General features: G+C 43.2%; 2 protein-coding genes and 1 long non-coding RNA gene across 3 annotated transcripts; 2 read left to right on the top strand and 1 right to left on the bottom strand.

The window, feature by feature from the left end:
• Window positions 1-493: 493 nt before the first annotated feature.
• Window positions 494-3010, top strand: tmem125b (transmembrane protein 125b). The gene is made up of 2 exons (XM_034183599.1): window positions 494-618; window positions 2185-3010. The coding sequence occupies exon 2, from the start codon at window positions 2254-2256 to the stop codon at window positions 2956-2958; it is 705 nt and encodes a 234-aa protein (XP_034039490.1). The 5' UTR covers window positions 494-618; window positions 2185-2253; the 3' UTR covers window positions 2959-3010.
• Window positions 3011-7588: 4578 nt separating this feature from the next.
• On the top strand, window positions 7589-8051 carry LOC117522207. Its single transcript, XR_004564173.1, has 2 exons — window positions 7589-7815; window positions 7861-8051. It is a non-coding gene; the product is annotated as an uncharacterized LOC117522207 (long non-coding RNA).
• A 4165-nt stretch (window positions 8052-12216) lies between these two features.
• LOC117521209 (type III endosome membrane protein TEMP-like) lies at window positions 12217-22419 on the bottom strand. The gene is made up of 3 exons (XM_034182552.1): window positions 21936-22419; window positions 14914-15103; window positions 12217-12599 (listed from the first exon to the last, which is right to left on the bottom strand). Exons 2-3 carry the CDS (start codon window positions 15077-15079, stop codon window positions 12217-12219), a joined length of 549 nt encoding a protein of 182 aa, XP_034038443.1. The 5' UTR covers window positions 15080-15103; window positions 21936-22419.
• Window positions 22420-22808: the final 389 nt, after the last annotated feature.

The raw sequence follows: 22808 nt of genomic DNA, 5'->3' as shown, positions 1-22808 counted from the left end.
TCAGCACACTCACTGACATCACTCAACAACGCAGCACCCCTTCACCGCTCAGACACCACCCGTCCTCTGCAGCACCGTCACTGTATTCATCCCTCAGCCCATTGTTTACAGGGACATGGTGGACAATGTGCCCAATCTCCTTCCAAATCATGATCCCACACTGCTATTGCAGCTGGCATGTCTCCACTTAACCAGATGAGATGGAGCACATGCATGGTGAGAGGGGAGGGAGTTCTGCCTGGCACCGGCGGTACATGGATGGGCTGTGCAGCTAAGATGTAGTCAGGATGTCAGCATCACGAGCACTGTTCATCACAGCATCACCTGCAATGGCTTTTATACCGCAGGAACCTTTGGATTCTTGTGCACCAAGTCAGAACGCTTCTACCATCGATGCTGAGAAGATTTTCACACTTCAATCCCCCTGATGCAGTTGAAGATCACAACCTATCACCAGGAGACAGTGATTGATGGTGGATTATCTTTGCATAAAACTCCAAAGGATGTCTGTCCAGCAGCATGATGCACCAGTGTCAACAGCTGTGGGATTTTCCAAAATAAACAGTGGAGCATTTTGACCATGACGGACTGGTGGGATGTAGATAAGCACGTGACACCAGTCCAACTCCAGGTGAGCAGCTGTTCACACTTCATTTAAAGGGGCCGCATTAAATCAGATTACTTTATGTCTACATGATTGGTGCTTCATGTTAAACACCCACAAAGTCATATAATTCAGTGCACATGCAGTAGTTCACTGATTAAAAAATAAATAGGTCTGAAATGGCTTATGTCATACACCTGTTACATGTGGCACAGAAGTTCATATTTGGTCTTCTTACTTCACAAGTCAGTTCATATTTTCTGTGGGAGAGAGATGAAGATGGGTGTCTTGAGGTGGCGATGCAGCATAGCAGTTAAACTACCAACCTAAACACTTGGGACTTGAGGTCACCTGCATCATCGGACAAGACACTTGTGATGTATCACCCCAGTGAACTCAGCTGTAAATGGGTAAAAGCTGTGGAGTGACCTGGGAATGATTGGCATTAATGGGATTTGTAAACTTGGTGGTGCAATTTGTAGACAGTGGGGGGGGGGGGGCTGATGGGCAAGTGGATTAAGTGATGAGCTTGTGTGACCAGAGGATCCTCAGTTCAAATTGGCAAATCACTCAGAGTCCTCAGGCAAGGGCCTTAATCCATAATTTGTTCCCAGTGCATAGTCAGCACTTTCCATGGGAGCACCCTGACATTGTTGGATGTGTGATTGTGATGCACCACTGGAAAGCATTTTGAACAGAAAAGTGTTGTATCAGTGCAGTCCATTACTTATTGTCCCCTTCTCCCTCCTCCCTAGTCATTTTACTATAACCTGGGTTCATCATTCTCAATTTCACCTCTCTGACTTTGTCCTCAAACCATCCTACCTGTGCTGTCCCTCTGATATGTTCGTTCCTAATCCTGTCTATTCTTGTCACTTACAAAGCAAATCACAGCATCTTCAACTCCGCCAGCTCCAGCTCTGCCTCTTGTATTTGTTAGCTTCCACCACCTTGAAGCCGTACAACATAGCTGGTGTCACGATGTTTTGTAAACTTTCCCTTTCACTCTTGCAGGTATCCAGTGTCCATAACACAGTCTTCCTTCTTCAGCTTCCATCATCTAATCTTTTGTGCAGTTCTCACTCTCTTCCTCCTCTTCACCTCTAAAGTCATCCTACAAATGACCATCCCTGGCTGTTGAGCTACGTCTGGTGTCACCACCTTATAGTCTCCAATTTATTTTAGGTTATATCTCTTATACAGAATAGGTGCACACCTCTGTTCAATCTTGTATTCCACCCTGTGCTCCTACTTCTTCTTAAAATAATTATTTATTAGCCATTTGCATCCTTTTTGCAAATTCTACCACCATCTGCTCTTCCACGTTCCTCTCCTTGATACCATATCTACCCATTCCCTCTGTTCCTGTCACCAACATGTCCACTGACATCTGCTCCAATCACCACTTAAGTTCACTCTCCACCACCTCATCTAACTCACTCACTCAGTCACTTTCCCATGTATAATATGGGACCTTTAGATTTATTTTAAGCATAGAAATGTTGAAAATTGTGCACAAAATAATCTGAAGCAGAAAAAATGCCTTATGGCTCATCGTTGTTTGAATTTTGTTCATTATTAGATGTCAGTCTGAGTGTGGCCTTGCTGAGCTGTGAGTGGAGAGGAGGAGACTCACTCAGACCACTGCCATGGCTTTCTATCAACAACACCACAATCTGCGACTTCTTCAAAGCCTCCGTCTGGATCCCGTTCCTATCCAGCGACGCGTGCTAGATGATCAGGTGGAGTTGTGGTGGTTCAGAGAGCCGCGCAACTCCCTGCTGTGTTACTGTACCTCTGTGGTTTTGGTTCTGGGGCTGGGCTTTGGCGGAGTGGGCCTCCTATCCACCACCACTAGTCTGTCCGGAGAATGGCGCCTCGGGGTGGGCACCACGCTCTGTCTTCTGGCTCTCGCTGTTCTCCTCAAGCAACTCCTTAGCTCTGCCATTCAGGATATGAATTGTGTGCGCAGTCGACGTCGGATAGAGCAGCTGAGGAGCGGCGGCCTGGCGGATCCGGTGCTGATTCTGGCTGTGGGGCTGGTGCTGATGCTATGTGGGACTGTGCTACTCTGTGTGGTGACAGCCGGCAACCAAGTCACCCAGGGCCCAGACACCTGGGATATGCTGGTGTCTGGTTTGGTGATGTTGTCTGCAGGAGGAGGTATGGCACTGGCTGTTGTGGGCTACAGCTGCCTACAATACCTTAGAAGAAGACGGGAGCAGAGAAGAAGGATGATGATGAGAAGGAGCCGAGCGAGGAGGCTTCAAGCTGACAGGGTGTTCATTGTCTCAGGAGGACAATCAGGTCAGGACAGTAGGGACACTGCATCCAGCAGCACCAGGTTGATCTAATGAACGCTTCAAATCAAAGAGGAAAAAAACTGGTCAAGCAGAACTCCAATGGAAACTGTAAATGACGGCTAGAGGGGTGCACGCTGTCGCGTACAGCACTGTCAACTTGCCTTCAAATATATTAACAACAAACTAAATTCCAACTTTTTAGCCACATTCTTGAATTAGGGCTATGCATTATTTCCTGAGAAGTTGATTAAAAGGGAACAATAATGCCCCATCTTTCAATGTAGATGAAAGCAGGAAAAAATGTCCTGGATTAACCTATGGATCTTGAAATTTACTCCATCCAGCTCTGTAAAAGTCAGCCCATAGGTTTTTAATTAGTTTGCATGTAGGGCTGCATTGGGATTAGGTCCCGCGGGACCCAACGCAGCAGGTGGTCAGAATTTCACTGTGGGCAGGAGTGGGCAGTAAAAAAAAATAAAAAACACTGCAGGAACGGAAGCGACAGGATGACTCAGTCAACAAAAGAGAATAGTGTAAAGCATGTGGTGTCCACACGCAACCCAGTCTCACGGTATGTCGTGATTCAGGAGCACGAAATATACATTAATCTATTGGTTTGTGATATTGTGACAAAAAGTACCTCATTTTCATCACGGCAGCACAAATTGTCATTCATCCTGTGGTGGCTGCACAAAATTAAAAGTGAAGTGAGGGGAGTCGGGGTGGTTATGGTTAGGGTTGGGGGAAGGAGTAGGATTAGGTTATGGTTAAGGTTAGCGTTGGGACTAGGAATACGGTTAGTAATAGTGAGGTAAAAAAAAACAAAAACGTGAGACTGGGCTGCCACATGCTACTTTTATCTTAAATAATTTAACAGAACCAGACGACATTAACAGGAGCAAACATACTTGTAGAAACACAGCATGCTCATATGCTCATAAATAGGCATGTAGTAACTGAACTGTCACATTCATCACTAGTGCGTCAACGACATACTGGCCAGGGATTTCCAAACAAACAACCACATGAATCCCTTTATTAATTTGCCTAAATGACGTTTTCTCCCACGAGACGGAAAGAGAGACAAAATTAATGCATCTCTATTATTGTTCGTGAATTGTTTCTCAGCATTTCACAGGTGCAGGTGGGACTGGACAGGCATATTGCAGGAACAGAGGGGAGTGTAATGCACATGTTGCATGTGCAGGCGGTAATGGGCTAAAATAGGTGGGAACAGGAAGAAAAATTACTTCCGCGCAGGGATTTGGGTGAAGCTTTGGTGGCAATAATAACAAAGATCACTACTATTTAGACAACTTTGTAGGCTTTGGAAAAATCTAGGCACACATTGTAAAATGTAGTGAGTGAATAGATAAATGATTCCATCCCCTTAAAGGTATGGGGCCACTGAGCTTTTTAAGATTAAAAGCATAAAAATAACTTTCACTGGCACCACTATAGTTTTATTCATTAGCCTTTAAGTAGGGGATTCATATGACATTACCAATATGATCAAAATTCACAGTCTAGAAAAAATTTTGTAAAAAGCTCCCTTGAAGGGTAAATAAAAAAAAAAAAACAGACAGCCTTGAACTACTTATGGCAGCGATGGTTAAGACCATGGAAGAGACCAACAGTGACATCATAGATCACATGGGGGCTTCCCCAGACTTGTGTGAAGAATTACGGGAAGCACATGGTAGCAGCCAATCAGCGTAGCGTGTCTCACTCTGGCTCCTCCTCCAACATTGTGTAAAATGCTTTGAAACCGCAGTGTTTATATGTAAAAGCTAAGCTGTTTCTCATATATTATGTAAATGTTAGTGAGAAATAAACACTTCTAAAACAACAAATGCTGTTTTGTACCCTGAGAACACCTCTGGAGTGATTTACAAGACATTTCATGGGTGTCAGCGTCACTCATCGCATCAAGGTAAGTTACAGTCTTTTCAAAAGCTCATGCATGTGCACATGCACGTCTTCCCGTAGACGCCGTTAAAAATATGTTTTATAAGATGCTTCTAAAATAAACTGACATTATAATGCTTACATTTCAAGAGAAACTACATTTTGTCAGTTTAGTGAAAGCAGGTGGCCCTATAGCTTTAAATTTGTCCACATGATTAGTCAAAAACAATAAATGCTCTCATCTTGTGACTCACCATATTAAAAGGGCATATAATGATGACTAACTGATTTGACTTTGGTGAGGAGCCAGAGAAAGAGTGATTCAAAAAGATCCTTTATGATGCACACAAATAAGGACACAGTCACATCACTTGGATGAGAGAAACTGGAGACTCCTCCTGGAGACAAGCTAGAATGGGGGGCTTGTAAGTGAGCGTCTATTGGCCGGGTCTACAAATAGTGGACACCAATGTGGTGTCACCTTCATGTGGACTCACCACCTGCAAGGAGCGTGAAGAAGGTCTGGTGCACAGTTTGTGGTGGACAGGAACAAATGCCCACATGGTATAACACTTGGTTATGGTACTTGACTTTTGGAACATGGAATGTCATCTCTCTGGTGTCGAGGAGGAGTTTGTGCAGGAGGTTGAGCGATACCAGCGCAGCACTGGCTCTGGAACCAAACTCCTGCACAGGGACTGGACTCGCTCTTTCTCCAGAGTCATCCAGGGTGAGAGGCATCAGACGGGTGTGGAGATACTGGTAAGTCCGTGGCTGAGTGCTGTTATTTTGGAGTTTGGGCTGCCCCAATGTGACTTCATGTCACAGAGAGGAATCTGAATGTTTTGTGTGTGTGTGTGTGTCTATGAATCAAGCAGCCGTTCACGCTCCTATCCTTGTTCCACTCCACCCCACTCCAGGATCCGGGGGGACTCGTAGTAAAGTCGCTGCTTCTTTACATTGAAAGGACCCAACTGAGGTGGTTTTGGCATGTGGTGAGGATGTCTCCTGGTCTTCTCCCTAGGGAGGACTTCCAGGCACATCCAAGTAAGAGGAGACCCCGGGGAAGAACCAGGACATGCTGGCGGGATTATATTTCCCAGCTGACTTGGGAATGCCTCAAGATCCCCCAGGAAGAGTTACAGGACTCAGTTGACGATAGGGAAGTGTGGGATGAGCTGCACGGACTACTATCACCACAACCCGGACCTGGGTAGTGGCAGAAAATGACGATTTTTCATGTTGTCCCAACCTTCTGATTTGGGGATGTCTGATTGAACCCTTATGCAGTAAAACCACCACTCAGTCCACACACACATTAAATATGATCTACAGATGGTCTATTAGAAAGAGCACGATTACACAATGAAAAATAATTTAAGTAGTTCTTGTCCCAATAATTTTTTTTCATACACACACATGTACATTATATTTTGCTGTTACACATGTACAGTAATGTTACAGAATAATGTGGTTCAGATTTTCACTGTAGGGGGAAGAAGACTGTTGCATTGGGAAGGAGGCAGGAGAGCAAAACAAAGACCGCTCTTTGACAACTTTTTGTATCACTTCAGTGATAGTCAGAATAATGTCATGTTCAGTCTAAAATTTTCAAAACATACTTTGTGTCAAACATCCTACAGTTTGACAAATTGTAGCTTTTCATTTTCCACATACAACAGCAACTTGTTTAAAGTGTAAAACATGTCAGATATGTTGACAATTAAACATCATTAATATTCAGTAATATGCCATTATTTACAGTGAGGCAAATAAGTATTTGATCCACTGTCGATTTTGCAAGTTTTCCCACCTACAAAGAATGGAGAGGTCTGTAATTTTTATCGTAGGTACACTTCAACAGTGAGAGACAGAATCTAAAAAAAAAAAAAATCACAAAATCACATTGTATGATTTTTTAAATACTTAATTTGCATTTTATTGCATGAAATAAGTATTTGATACAAGAGAAAAACAGATCTTAATATTTGGTGCAGAAATCGAGAGGTCAAACGTTTCCTGTAGTTTTTCACCAGGTTTTCACACACTGCAGCAGAGATTTTGGTCCACTCCTCCATACAGATCATGTCCAAATCTTTCAGGTTTGGAGTTTCAGCTCCCTCCAAAGATTTTCTATTGAGTTCAAGTCTGGAGACTTGCCAGGACACTCCAGGCAATGCTTCTTACGGAGACACTCCTTAGTTGCCCTGGCTGTGTGTTTGGGGTCATTGTCATGCTGAAGATGCAGCCACGACCCATCTTCAATGCTCTTACTGAGGGAAGGCGGTTGTTTGCCAAAATCTCACGATACATGACCCCATCCATCCTCCCTTCAATACGGTGCAGTCATCCTGTCCCCTTTGCAGAAAAGCACCCCATGCTTCACGGTTGGGACGGTGTTCTTGGGGTTGTTCTCATCCTCCAAACACGGTGAGTGGAGTTGATACCAAAAAGCTCTATTTGGGTCTCATCTGACCACATGACCTTCTCCCATGCTGCCTCTGAATCATCCAGATGGTAAATAGTGAACTTCAAACGGGCCTGGACATGTGCTGGCTTGAGCAGGGGGACCTTGCTGCCCTGCAGGATTTTAAACCATGACAGCGTTGTGTGTTACTAATGTAATCTTTGCAACTGTGGTCCCAACTCTCTTCAGGTCATTGACCAGGTCCTCCTCTGTAGTTCTGGGCTTTCTCAGAATCATCCTTACCCCACAAAGTGAGATCTGGCATGGAGAACCAGACCGAGGGAGACTGACATTCATCTTTATGAAGAACTGTGTTCTATCCTCTTTAATGTTCATCACACATGGAAACAGAAAATATGTATAAGTGAAGTTAGATGGGACTGACATAGATAACAGGAAACTCTAACCAAGGAAACTCTTATTTTCATTCAGGCATAATAGTGTCTCCATTGTCAGTCATTTATTTAACATGCTCTGTCCATACTAACAGACGAGTGAAGCAAACAATACAGTGTGCGTACAACTCATTTCAGGTTTCAGTTTAAAATGGAACATTTTCTCTGCAGAAAAGTGAGCAGGGTTCAGAGGAGCTCAGTGATGATCAGTAACACCTTAAAAAAAAAAACAGGCAGGTTTTTCCCAAAGTGTGTGGTGCATTTTGTCACAAGACTGGCTTGTATCATTTTGATTTTAGTGTAAAATTATTACCAGCACACAAAATCATTTCCTTTCTGCATTGTCCCAATAATTTCAAAGACAGTTATTTACCCTGATGACACCCCACCCCCACCCCCACCCCAAAATATTAATTTTGTTGACCATTTATTGTTGTGTGGGCCGCTGAAGAGGAGGTACTGCTGGCCCACCACCACCAGAGGGCACCCTGCCTGCAGTGCGGGCTCCAGGCACCAGAGGGCGCTGCCACCTCACAGGAGCAGCCGGGGTGACAGCTGTCACCTACGACAGCTGTCACCAATCATCTGATCCGCATCGGTATATCAGCAAGACGTCATCTCCACCTCTTTGCCGAGATATCGCTCTACCGAGGAGGTAACGTACTCAGCCAATCGTGTTGTCTTCTTGACCATAATACTTTGTTGCCTTTACGCAGATAGTGAGTAGAACAGCAGGAGACTGTATTGGACCATTTGGATAAGTACTCACATTCCTGCACTAACCAGTGTTTTCCTGACGAGAGGTGGAGGTGGTTTTCCCACCATACGTGTTACTGGGTGCAGGCGCACCCACATCTGACTGTTTTTGTTCCTCGCCAGCAGAACCGGATCCGACAAGCGGAGGCAGTGGCCACCTGGGAGTTCGGGACTTGGCGGCTCCAGTATTCCCGGGGTTCGGTGGCGGAGGAAATCGTGTGGTTCCGGTTCTGCTTTGGACAGACGTCTTCTATCTTCGAACCTGCCCACATGACACCTTTTGTGATTTGAACTTTATTGTATATTAATGTAATCTGTCGTGTTTGTTGTGCTTCACAACAGTAAAAGTGCTATTTGACTTCCTCCATTGTCCGTTCATTTGCGCCCCCTGTTGTGGGTCCGTGTTCCTACACTTTCACAACAATTTATGGGATCAAAACCCAAATCTGCTCTTTAGCCTGAGGGGCTACAAAAATACGAAATATATTTTTCAGTGCTAAACTAACACTGCATATGGTCCCACATAAAATAGTGTTAAATCAGCTCTTTCATAGTGAAAATTAACTTGATATAACACTGTAATAGATTTAATTTAATTAGATTTTTCACCATGGCAATGTGGTTGAGCTGCTTTGTTTTTGATCTTTACCATGGAATGTGTGAGAGCTAATTTGTTAATTTGGTAACCATGACAGTGTCCTAACTCAGGGTGTGTACCCTGCTATGGACTGTGTGTGCCAAGAAACGCTTCAGGATTCAGGCCAACAGAGACAGCGGACGCCAGAACAAACCATTCTGAAGTCAGACAGAACCCACCGAGCATTTTGGTGTTGCATCTTTAAGCTAGTATCTCAATGGGCTGCGACTGTTGGCGAGTAGTTGAGACATACATTTGTAAGAAAATACAGGGATTAGCAAACAATTTTCACTTGGACTCACACTGACCTGTATTCACCAATTTTTTTTTGCTCCCAGTTTCCCAGGGCAGTTCACCCCTGTCTTGCTCCCGGAACATCAGATTCTCATTTTTGTTTCCAATCAGACACAATCTAGTTTCATAAGACGCCAAACCCCTCACAAGGTTGTCTTATATTTTGCACATTTTTCTGACTCACGGAAACTAAACTGAGAGGGGTTTGAGACAGGTTTGAGACAGGTTTGAGACGCCTGCGATGACTATTTTGAAAGAAAATTTGTTGCAGGAATTTTTTGAACAGGTTCAAAATTCCAGCTACAGGAGAGCGAGGCCTTGCGACTCGCACAAGGAAATTGAGAACTCCCGTAAATGTTTCGAGACATTTTGAAAAATCTGTCGCTAATGCTGTTTTTAATTTGTTGCCAGTAGTTGCAGCCCAGTAAGATAATAGCTTTAGCTTTTCCCACTGTTACCGCCTGTCGCCTGGCAACCTTGACAGCTGCAGGTGACAAGCCAGTGTAGTGGGTACAACCTGTAGTTTTGTAATAATTTTTTAGTGCTTATTTATATTTTACTTATAAACATTGCTTATGTACAATTGTTCACATGAAGCTTCAAAGTGTACTCTCTTTTTTTTTTAAAACTGTTTTGTCTTGGGAGGAAAAAAAAATTGTGCAATGGCTCATTAGGATGTTTGGGCTGCAAAGGATAAAATTGTTGCATCCTTCACTTATGAAGGAAAGAAGGTCACACTGATTGGCTGCTTTACAGGGAGTCTTTGAAATGGGACATCCTCCTCCTGCCACTCATGACATAAGCAGCTGACGACTGCAGCCTGAGAATGTTGCAGCCGCTGAGTTGGGACACAGACCATGATGATAACGTTTTTGATGGTTACCATGGTAATGTGGGTGAACAATGATGTTTATTAGGATAATCTGGTGAGCTACATTGGTTTTAATGGTTACCATGGTAATGTGGGTGAACAATGATGTTTACTAGGGTAATCTGGTGAGCTACATCGGTTTTAATGGTTACCGTGGTAATGTGGGTGAACAATGATGTTTACTAGGGTAATCTGGTGAGCTACATCGGTTTTAATGGTTACCGTGGTAATGTGGGTGAACAGTGATGTTTACTAGGGTAATCTGGTGAGCTACATTGGTTTTAATGGTTACCGTGGTAATGTGGGTGGGCTGTGATGTTTATTAGGGTAATCTGGTGAGCTACATTGGTTTTAATGGTTACCGTGGTAATGTGGGTGGGCTGTGATGTTTACTAGGGTAATCTGGTGAGCTACATTGGTTTTAATGGTTACCATGGTAATGTGGGTGGGTTGTGATGTTTACTAGGGTAATCTGGTGAGCTACATTGGTTTTATTGGTTACCATGGTAATGTGGGTGAACAATGATGTTTACTAGGGTAATCTGGTGAGCTACATTGGTTTTAATGGTTACCATGGTAATGTGGGTGAACAATGATGTTTACTAGGGTAATCTGGTGAGCTACATTGGTTTTAATGGTTACCATGGTAATGTGGGTGAACAATGATGTTTACTAGGGTAATCTGGTGAACTACATTGGTTTTAATGGTTACCATGGTAATGTGGGTGAACAATGATGTTTACTAGGGTAATCTGGTGACCTACATTGGTTTTAATGGTTACCATGGTAATGTGGGTGGGCTGTGATGTTTACTAGGGTAATCTGGTGAGCTACATTGGTTTTAATGGTCACCGTGGTAATGTGGGTGAACAGTGATGTTTACTCGGGTAATCTGGTGAGCCACATTGGTTTTAATGGTTACCATGGTAATGTGGGTGAACAATGATGTTTACTAGGGTAATCTGGTGACCTACATTGGTTTTAATGGTTACCATGGTAATGTGGGTGAACAATGATGTTTACTAGGGTAATCTGGTGAGCTACATTGGTTTTAATGGTTACCATGGTAATGTGGGTGAACAATGATGTTTACTAGGGTAATCTGGTGAGCTACATTGGTTTTAATGGTTACCATGGTAATGTGGGTGGGCTGTGATGTTTACTAGGGTAATCTGGTGAACTACATTGGTTTTAATGGTTACCATGGTAATGTGGGTGAACAATTATGTTTACTAGGGTAATCTGGTGACCTACATTGGTTTTAATGGTTACCATGGTAATGTGGGTGGGCTGTGATGTTTACTAGGGTAATCTGGTGAGCTACATTGGTTTTAATGGTCACCGTGGTAATGTGGGTGAACAGTGATGTTTACTCGGGTAATCTGGTGAGCCACATTGGTTTTAATGGTTACCATGGTAATGTGGGTGAACAATGATGTTTACTAGGGTAATCTGGTGAGCTACATTGGTTTTAATGGTTACCGTGGTAATGTGGGTGGGCTGTGATGTTTACTGGGGTAATCTGGTGAGCTACATTGGTTTTAATGGTTACCATGGTAATGTGGGTGAGCTATGTTATCACAGTAATGCTTGAATTTCTAACTAAGTTTTGCCTTGGAACCCTGCAGAAACATGTATCTTGCATAATAAGAATGTGACACCCAATATAGAATTTGACTAGCAGAGATCAATATATATAGAAAGCATAATGTCCACACGTGTGAGACAGAATATATTCTGCTACATGTACTTAAAACAAAATCAATAAAAAAAAAAACAGGTCATATGTTGGTTGTGCAGTGTAATTGTGTTTAAATGTTTTCCTTATATCACAATCATTACACTCATGGAGGACAGATTGTTGTGGACACAAGTCCAATTATTCAACAGCACATGATGTTCCATTTCAGCATGTGCTGTACTGTTATCCCGTCAACATTTCAAACCAGCAGTTCCTTGAGGACACATCCCTTTCATCTAATCAGCCTATAGTGAACTGAAGATCCTCGTCGCTGTCCTCTGTCCCCTCCTCCTCCTGTCGGTGTCTCTCTGTGCCGTCTCTCTCACTGGTCTGGATATAGTTGTCTTCAATGAAACCGTCATCATCTTCCTCTGGCTGTGTCTGAGGTCCTCTCACTCTGATGGATGCTATGTGGTCAGGGAACGACATATCCTCTTGGCCGTACTGGCTGATGCCATCGGTCTCCTGCAGCAGGGCATGTCTGTAGCTGGCCAGGAAGCGATGGAAAAGGCGAAACTTGACGGCCATCACGATGGTGAGTGACACGGCGAGGAACGTGGCCAAGCCAATAGCCAGATACGACCACTGCGTCGACTGTACAGTGATCTCTGAAATGGACTCTGCTGAGAAAAAGGCAAGAAATAAAGTTGCATGGTACTGTACAAGTATCAGACATAGTCAGGGTGTAACAATGAAGAAATACAAATTGAAAATCTTTTTTAAAATACTAGACACGACTACATCAATACATAGACCTCTGAACTGATCTAAATGTACAATGACCTGGTGAATGGCGTGATTTTAACATTACAAATCATTTGAATCAATCCTGTTTCTGGGTTGGTACTTCTTCTTCTTCTTCTTCTTCTTCAAACCATAAAACTTCAAAGGTCGGTATGAGGCCGTCATGAGACTGGTCATATAGGAATGTTTAACTTTGCAAGTTAAAAACAAAACATGGCCAAATGCAGTACAATGGATAAATGTAACTGTTTGATTTGGTTCACAGTTTGTCACACCAGTTCAGAACGGTCAAGTTATGCTATGCTAACAAGAGCTGGCTTCTTCCTTGGCTTCTTCTATGGTCTGCTTTCTACCGCTGTATGCCCCATGTAAACATAGTCACAAGGAACCATTAATGTGAAAACATGAAGTCATCAGAGTGACTACGTTTACATGCCGTTAATATTTGGGTTAAGGTCAATATTCCGGTTTCTGAATCATTAGGAATAACCTGTTTACATGCTTAAGCAGACAGAGTTACTCCTGTATACATGGTCACTGGTATCACTTGGAATATCCCCATCTAAACAGTGACGCATGGACAATGTCCAGACGCACGGAGAACATCATGACGCAAATATGCATCATTTCCGTTTCTTCTTAATCTTTCGACCGTCAATAAAAGACATTATATTCATGTCTTTCACGATACTAATGAAGTACTCGGTTTCCTCCTCGCTCCAAAAGTGTTGTGCTGTGCTCTGGATTTAGCCATACTTGTTTAACTCTGCTTCTGTGGTGTCCGGTGGGTTGTGCGTGCTGCATACAAGTAGTTGCTGTACTCAAAAGACCAAGATTCCTTGCGGATAGGACATGCGCAGAACACAAAATAATGTTCCTGTTGTGTGGGCCGCCAGAAGAGGAGGTACTGCTGGCCCACCACCAGAGGGCGCCCTGCCCGAAGTGCGGGCTTCGGGCACGAGAGGGCGCTGCCACCACGCAGGAGCCACCGGAGTGACAGCTGTCACTCATCACCCTTACCAGCTGTCATTCATCACCACTCATCATCATCAACCATCCCATAAAAGCCAGACAACATCTCCACCTCACTGCCGAGATATCGTCTACCTCTAAGGTAAAACTCTCAGCCGTATTGTGCCAAACGCACGTAATCTGTGTTTGAAACTTTTGCAGACTTACCTGTTGATTACTCTCAGCCGGAGCTGGGGTTTGCGGATTGTGGAGGAGTCGACGCTCTTCACTCCTCACACCAAACCTGATAAGTACTTCTTCAGGCTCTGCACGTACTGTGTACTTGTTTCGAAGGTGGAGGTGTCTTTCCCACCTTAACAGAAACCATTGTTCTAAGCTGACTATTTACTGGGTGTGTTTTCACACACTCATTACATCTGTTTTTCTGCTTCCTGCCAGCAGTACCAGATCCGGCAGCTGAAGACGGTGGCCACCTGGGGACTCAGGACTTGGTGTCTCCAGTATGTTTCCAGATCCGGTGGCAGTGGAAATCATGTGGGGTCCGGCTCTTCTCTGGACGGTGCTCTCCTATCCTCGAGCCTGCCCACACGTCATCTTCGTGTAATTGTCTGTAATCCAAATTCTGGTTCTGTCTGTATTCCGTTGTGCACATTTACAACAGTAAATTGTTATTTATTGGCTCATCCATTGTCCGGTTCCTTTGCGCCCCCTGTTGTGGGTCCATGTCCCTACACTTTCCCAACAGTTCCTTTATATGGGGAAATCCCGATGCGCATTTATATGACCTGATATTCGGGTTAGAAAAGGAGTAACCCAGCGGTCATATTGGGGTTTTTAAAAACTCGAATATGAGCATATTCAGGTTTTTGCAGGTGTTTACATGACCGTGCGCAACCGGGTTATTGCTAATATTCCGGTTATGAAAGGGTTATTGGCTGCATGTAAACATAGTCAGTGATGTGCACATCAGAGACACACTTATTAACAATTAACACACCCACATGTTTGCAAAAAAAAAACATTGTCAGTGTCCAAACATGCCTGGTCCTAACTGCTCATGTAACTGAAAGTTTCATATCTTTCCAGTAAGTGATTTTTTTTTTTTTTTTTTTTTTTTTTTTTTTATAGAGGTCAAGGTACGTTATGCACGCTCACTTATAAAAAAATTGGCAGTAAAAAAAAAAATAATAAAAACAGCAGAAGGGACATTTTGTTACTTACCTCCTATTCTGGTTGAGATAGTTGTGCCATTAGCGTCTTCCATTAGAAGGTGCCTTTGGAAGGATTTTTGTCCCGTGTTTTCAGATTCAGCAGCGGAATGACTTTTCGTGATGAGAACTTCACAAACAAACACCAGCGTAACAATGCTGCGACTCAGCAGGCCCATATCTCCTGTGCTTTGTCTTCAGTCCTGCTGGAATATTTACCATCTTTAATCATCATACACACTTATTGTCATTCAAATCCAGTAATTTAAATAAGACACCTCCTTCACACACACACACACACACGCACACATACACACACACAGAAGACGCTTTATACATAAGATGCTCACTCACTCATTCATTTCAACCGCTTACTTCAATTAACTCAACTCAACTTAAACTTTATTTATAGAGCACATTTAAAACAATCGGGGTTAACCAAAGTGCAGTACACATAATCAGTACAATGTAGCAATTACAATAAATAAATAAAACTAAAATACATAACACCGTGTTATAAAATAGAGTAAAATTAAATTAAAATTTTGCCAGAAGCCCACTTAAACTTGATTAAAAGCCAAGGAGAAGAGGTGAGTCTTTAGTGAAGATTTAAAAACCTGTGCCTGTGTCAACAGTCACGGGGTGCACTCTGGACAGGACTCCAGTCTGTTGCAGGGCCACATACAGACAAATAAACACGTTCACACCTGCATGCACGCCTACGGACAATTTAAAGTTTCCGGTCCACCTAAGCTGCATGGATTTGGAGGAAGTCAGAGCACCCGGAGAGAATCCATACAAACTCCACATGGAAAAGTCAGGTAGGAATCAATCCCATGACCTCCTTGCTGTGAGGCAACAGTGCTAACCACTAAGTCATCACGCTGCCCTATATACAGTGATTTTCAACCTTTTTTGAGCTGCGGCACCCTTTTTATATTTACAAAATCCTGCGGCACACCACCAACCAAAATAATATTATAATTCTATTACCTCTGGTTTTGCTCAAAACCCAATTATCGCAATAGAAAATCGATACAGAAAACACCGCATTTCGAAAAGCCTCAAGCATTTTGCGCTCTGATCTCAAGTGTTTTTTTTAGACATGTCGACACTTTTATTCACAATAATCTGCCACTCTAATATTCATGGAGCGCAGAGGCTGCCTTCAGCGAACCCAGTTGTGAGCGAGAAGGCCCAAGTCTGACCACTGTGACATCAACGGAGGTCAGGCCGCCTTCCCCGCACACCTCCACAGCCAACGCGGCTTCTCCTTCCCCAGAGGAGCCATGCTCCGTGAGCAGCTGAGATTCACGCTGTAGTCAGCAACCCGTAACCATGGAGACGCACAACGCTATGTGCGCAAGTATGTACAAAACCACCATGTACGTATGTAAACTTACGCAAGTCAATTTGACTTTATCGACACTTCAAAAATATGGCTTTAATTATGCAAAATTCTGTAATGGAGAAATTGTAGCTCTTCACCCACTTTTGTTTTGGTCTGAGACCACGTTCATTTCACTGTGTAGGATCAGCATCGTGGTCCCTGCATCCAGTCGTCTCCTGCAGTCGACTGCTCTCTGGCGGGTGCAGCACCTGTCCACGTCACCTGTCGGGAGCAGCCACTGCGCTGGAGAGGCCTGTTCTGGTGTAAATTGTGGTTCTTAATTGTAAGTATTTTAACTAATATTAAATCTTGTGAAACGCTTCCCAGATACTTCCTTTGTTGTATTTTGTTTGGTATACATTTGTTAAGTATTATTTCACCCTGTGGGACAATTTTTATTTAATGATTTTTATTGTTCTTATATTAAATACAATTTTAGTTTAACAATTTTCCACCTTGTTTTTTGTTACGCAGAAAAGTTATAACAGTCAGTAGCTATGGATACAGAGATCACACAAATCCAATATTTTCCCAGTTACATTTATTTAAATTTGATCAATTTATAGAACGCAATATCTTGAGTGATTTATAAAGCACACAAAATTATTCTTCCAAACAGCATTGAAAAACTATTTGAAAAGCGATACAAATTAAATGTAAAAAATAACACTGACTCAGAACATCAGTAATGGAAAGATGTATTTCATTTATGAACCCTGGAACACACTGTTTCATTTAATTGTGAGAAACCTTAAAATAACTGTATTTCATTGTTATTTTTATTGTTAAATGAGAACTATTTTTGATTCACTTTGAATGTTTAAAACTGGAAAAAATGTAACACATTACATATAATAGTTCATCATTTCTACACTCAACAAAAATATAAACGCAACACTTTTGGTTTTGCTCCCATTTTGTATGAGATTAACTCAAAGATCTAAAACTTTTTCCACATACACAATATCACCATTTCCCTCAAATATTGTTCACAAACCAGTCTAAATCTGTGATAGTGAGCACTTCTCCTTTGCTGAGATAATCCATCCCACCTCACAGGTGTGCCATATCAAGATGCTGATTAGACACCATGATTAGTGCACAGGTGTGCCTTAGACTGCCCACAATAAAAGGCCACTCTGAAAGGTGCAGTTTTATCACACAGCACAATGCCACAGATGTCGAAAGATTTGAGGGAGCATGCAGTTGGCATGTTGACAGCAGGAATGTCAACCAGAGCTGTTGCTCGTGTATTGAATGTTCATTTCTCTACCATAAGCCGTCTCCAAAGGCGTTTCAGAGAATTTGGCAGTACATCCAACCAGCCTCACAACCGCAGACCACGTGTAACCACACCAGCCCAGGACCTCCACATCCAGCACGTTCACCTCCAAGAACGTCTGAGACCAGCCACTCGGACAGCTGCTGAAACAATCGGTTTGCATAACCAAAGAATTTCTGCACAAACTGTCAGAAACCGTCTCAGGGAAGCTCATCTGCATGCTCGTCGTCCTCATCGGGGTCTCGACCTGACTCCAGTTCATCGTCGTAACCGACTTGAGTGGGCAAATGCTCACATTTGGCACATTGGAGAGGTGTTCTCTTCATGGATGAATCCTGGTTCACACTGTTCAGGGCAGATGGCAGACAGCGTGTGTGGCGTTGTGTGGGTGAGCGGTTTTCTGATGTCAGTGTTGTGGATCGAGTGGCCCATGGTGGCGGTGGGGTTATGGTATGGGCAGGCGTCTGTTATGGATGAAGAACACAGGTGCATTTTATTGATGGCATTTTGAATGCACAGAGATACCGTGACGAGATCCTGAGGCCCATTGTTGTGCCATACATCCAAGAACATCACCTCATGTTGCAACAGGATAATGCACGGCCCCATGTTGCAAGAATCTGTACACAATTGTTGGAAGCTGAAAATGTCCCAGTTCTTGCATGGCCGGCATACTCACCGGACATGTCACCCATTGAGCATGTTTGGGATGCTCTGGACCGGCGTATACAACAGCATGTACCAGTTCCTGCCAATATCCAGCAACTTCGCACAGCCATTGAAGAGGAGTGGACCAACATTCCACAGGCCACAATTGACAACCTGATCAACTCTATATGAAGGAGATGTGTTGCACTGCATGAGGCAAATGGTGGTCACACCAGATACTGACTGGTATCCCCCCCCCCAATAAAACAAAACTGCACCTTTCAGAGTGGCCTTTTATTGTGGGCAGTCTAAGGCACACCTGTGCACTAATCATGGTGTCTAATCAGCATCTTGATATGGCACACCTGTGAGGTGGGATGGATTATCTCAGCAAAGAAGTGCTCACTATCACAGATTTAGACTGGTTTGTGAACAATATTTGAGGGAAATGGTGATATTGTGTATGTGGAAAAAGTTTTAGATCTTTGAGTTCATCTCATACAAAATGGGAGCAAAACCAAAAGTGTTGCGTTTATATTTTTGTTGACTGTAAATGCATTTTGACTCAGTGTGAAACCTGGGCCTGTTTGGATGAACACAAAATGGATAACCTGGCAGGAATGGTAGACAGACACACCCGAAGCTCTTGCTCCAAAGCTCTCAGTCTCTCTCTGTTTTTAGTTTTTATGGCAGTCAAGCTTGAGAAGCTCAGCTCACGCAGATATGTGGTTGAAAACTGAAGCAATATCACAATAGCTTTGTTGGCCAGAACGGCGAACTCCTTGGCAACAGATATCCAAAATCTGTCCAACGGCAGATCAGCAAAGTTGAGCTTTAAACCACGATCTTGTTTCAGTGTAATGAGTTCTTCTTGCTCCTGTAAAGTCATGTCCTTTCCCAGGAGGGATGCCGAGCTGTACGGGTCCCTAACCCAGTCCAGACATTCTATGGAGTCTGCAGAGAAATAAAATGACAGCTTCTCCTCAAGGGTTTTTAAATGTGTGCCAATCACCTTGCGCATTGCGAGCAGTGTTGCCATGATGACATTTTTCTGTGAGGGGGAACATCTCAAGGTTGCCACAGTTCACATGCTTTTTCCAGAGCTGCACTTTTACATGAAATCCATTCATTTTATCTGTGCTGGTGAGCAAGTTTTCATTGCGGCCCTGCATACGAGTGTTCAGCTCATTCAGCTGATGAAATATATCAGCAAGGTATGCTACCTTTGCCCACCACTCATCACTTTCAATCAGCTTTGAGAAATCGGACCTCTCGTGTGTCAGAAAAACCTTGAGCTCCTCTCGCAGCTCATACACGCGGGCCAGCACTTTGCCGCGCGACAGCCAGCGGATCTCCGTGTGGAGCAATAACACTTTGTGTTCTGCTCCCATCTCCTCCGCGTCTTCACAAAGTTTACTAAGCGCACCACATCGTCCAACACAGTGCCAAGATCTACTGGCAAGGTCTTTGCAACCAGAGCCTCGCGGTGCAAAAAACAGTGTGTTACAATAACATTTGGGTTTATTTCTTTGACTCTACTCACGAAGCCTTTGCTGCACTCGACCATGGCTGCAGCTCCGTACACACACCTGTGCAGTTTTCCCAGGCCAGTCCGCCTTTGTCAAGATATTCGGAAGTGACCCAAAATATTTCCTCTCCTGTTGATTTTTCTGGCAGTGCCTTGCAAAATAAAAAGTTTTCTCTGATGGCTTCTCCATCAACAAAACGCACGTTGGCCAACAGCTGACAATGTCCACTAACATCCGTCGTCTCATCAAGTTGCAAGGCAAATTTCCTACTGATGTGCATTTTTTCAAAAACAACAGTTTCAATGTCCTCTGACATGTCATCAATGCGTCTGGCAATTGTGCTATCCGAGAGCGGCACTTTATTAATCTCTTTGGCCACGTCAGGGCCAAGCATCTCGTTACAATGGCTTTACAAGCTGGTAGTATCAATGTTTCTGTCACAGTGTGGGACTTTTTTGGCTTAGCAACGAGTTCAGCAACAATATAGCTAGCCTTGAGGGCTCTCTCGTTTACCTTTGTGTTGTTTCTCAAAAAAGTTGCTTGTTTCTCATTGTTTGTACGTAAGCGTACAAAATATTCCATGGGCTTGTTTTGAACAGAAGGGTGTTTCGTTTGGAGATGTCGTTTAAGCTTGCTTGGCACCATGGCAGCACTGGCCAGCCTCTCGCCACACACCAAGCATAGCAGAGCCGGTGCCGCGGCATCCCCTGTGAAAGTAAATCCAAATGAAAGGTAGCTTTCGCTATACTGCCTCGATTTCACCGTCTTGTCTTTTTTCTTTGGTGGCCCACCGTCTCCATCTGCGTCTGAATTTTGTCCAGGATCCCGATTGGCATTTGTATTTTCTTTTTTTAAAAATTTCTCCATCACTGTCACTTGCTCGTATTACTGTATTGCCACTGTCATGTGTCACGTGTCACGCAGCACTAACTCGACTGTCTATTATACTATAGTACAGCACTTTGCTGCCATCTACTGGAATAAAAGAGCATTACATCATCTGCCACACTATTACAGCACACCTGATAATGGTGATATTTGATAATTGCCCACAGCACCCCTAACGATCGATCACGGCACCCTAGGGTGCCGCGGCACCCCGGTTGAGAATCACTGCTATATAGTATGCTGCCTCTTGAAAATAAAATCTTTTGTGTGTGTGAAAACAGAAAAGGTACGTGTATTAATAGAAGACATGATGGAAAACCACCATCTTGTTCTCCTTTCACCTGTTCCTGTTATGGGTTGCCTCAGCAGATCATCCATCTCCATCTCACCTTATAAACTTCTTTGTCCTCTGTCACACCAACCACTTGCATGTCCTCCCTCAGCATATCCATAAACCTCCTCTTTGTCCTCTCTTCTCCTCCTGCCTGGTGGCTCCATCCTCAGCATCCTTCTCCAGATATACCCTGGGTTCCTCCTACATGTAAATGTCCAAACAATCTCAACTCTTTGACTTTTGTCTCCAAACTTTCTGACCTGTGCTGGCTCTCTGATGTGTTCATTCCTAAACCTGTCAATAGTCGTCACTCCTAAAGAAAATCACATCTTCAACTCTGCCACCTCTCTTCTGTTAGTGCCACCACCTGCGTCTCTCTCTCTCTCTCTCTATATATATATATATATATATTTATATGTGTGTGTGTGTGTGTGTCTGTGTGTGTAAAAGAAAGATAAACATCTGCTTCAAAGTTAAATTATATATTTTTCCTGTCTCAAGAACCACCTCTTCACTGAAGTCAAAATCTGTGCCATGTCATTAGAGGTTTTTTTTTCTTGTCTACACAGACAAACAGGCAACATTCCGTAATCTCTGACCCTGTCGCTTGATGGAGGTCATAACATTTCTGCACAGTGACTGTCACATGATGTTGTGACATCTGGAGCAATGTTCACACTCACAGGCTCACTCACTCGTTGAATAAGTGACAGATTGAAAAAACTACAACATTAATTCAGATAAATATATGTATGTCCACTGAGTCAAACATCAAATGCTACAAATCATGTGGATGTTTATTCCATGTGAGAAGAGCAGAATCTCAATCAAAAGGGTTGTATCCCAGTAAAGCCAAGCAGAAGTCCTGTGAGTATATTTCAGAATCTCTGGTCTGATACACATGATCCAAAATAACTTTGTGCCACAACACACGGTCCACCAGAACCCCTTTCAGACAACTTACCGTTGAGCAGTAGCAGAGCAGGTTTAGGTGTCGTTGTTCTGATTACTTCTGACACTCCTTCACAGAGCTGGGCACTTAGTGAACAAAGGTCAAAGGAGGTGCAATAACATTATCCTTCCTTCTCCGTGCCCAGAAGATGTTAATAAATAACAGGTTTTTCATTCACTGTTCTACTTTGTCCTTGTCTCATACTTTCCTGATGTTTATTCCACATTTTCACTCAGTTACATGTAAGAAGAATCTATTATTTTTCCTGTTTCACAATTGATGTCAAAATAAGTGATTAAAATGCTGTTTAGAAAACCTTCAGATAAATGTGTGATCATCAGGATGCTACATGTGTGTCCTGAGACCTGCTGGTGGCGCTGTCGTCACATCAGCTGTGCACTCAGGAAGGATGAATCCTGCACAAGAGCCTCCATGTGTTTACAATTACAGAGCAGATTTTATGTTTTTATTGAATATGAAGTCAGTTCAAAATTGATTGAAATTCTGGCTACCTCATAAACTAATTTAAAAAATAATGTTTAATCTGTTAGGTTCTTTTATGTGGTGAGTGACCTCAAAAAGAATTGGACAGGAAACGGACATCAACGTTTAGTTGTTGTATTGAAAGGTGCCTACACTGATTACAGGGTCATCTAGCAGTGCTGGGGTCTTTGAACAAAGCACATGCAACGTCTGAACAAAGAGCCTAGATTTTCACCCTATGCTAACTTTTATTCCTGAGTCTAGGCCGGCTCCATGTGGGCGGTCCTTAGCCTGTCGTGAATCAGTGGCTATGTGATTGTCTGCCAAGTGAAGTGAGGTAGGCGGATATAAGCAGATGACGTGCTCACGTTGCGTTAAAGACGGTATGTAAAAATTTTATAG

This window comes from Thalassophryne amazonica, chromosome 12, assembly GCF_902500255.1.
Source record: "Thalassophryne amazonica chromosome 12, fThaAma1.1, whole genome shotgun sequence".
Lineage (NCBI taxonomy): Eukaryota > Metazoa > Chordata > Actinopteri > Batrachoidiformes > Batrachoididae > Thalassophryne > Thalassophryne amazonica.
Note: the sequence above shows the minus strand (reverse complement) of the source record. Positions and strands in the feature narration are given on the sequence as shown.

Coding starts and splice junctions, on each gene's coding strand:
- tmem125b (XM_034183599.1), top strand. CDS start 2,254: ATGGCTTTCTATCAACAACACCACAATCTGCGACTTCTTCAAAGCCTC.
- LOC117521209 (XM_034182552.1), bottom strand. CDS start 15,079: ATGGGCCTGCTGAGTCGCAGCATTGTTACGCTGGTGTTTGTTTGTGAA. Junction 12,600..14,913: donor TATCTCAACCAGAATAGGAG/GTAAGTAACAAA, acceptor CCTTTTTCTCAG/CAGAGTCCATTTCAGAGATC.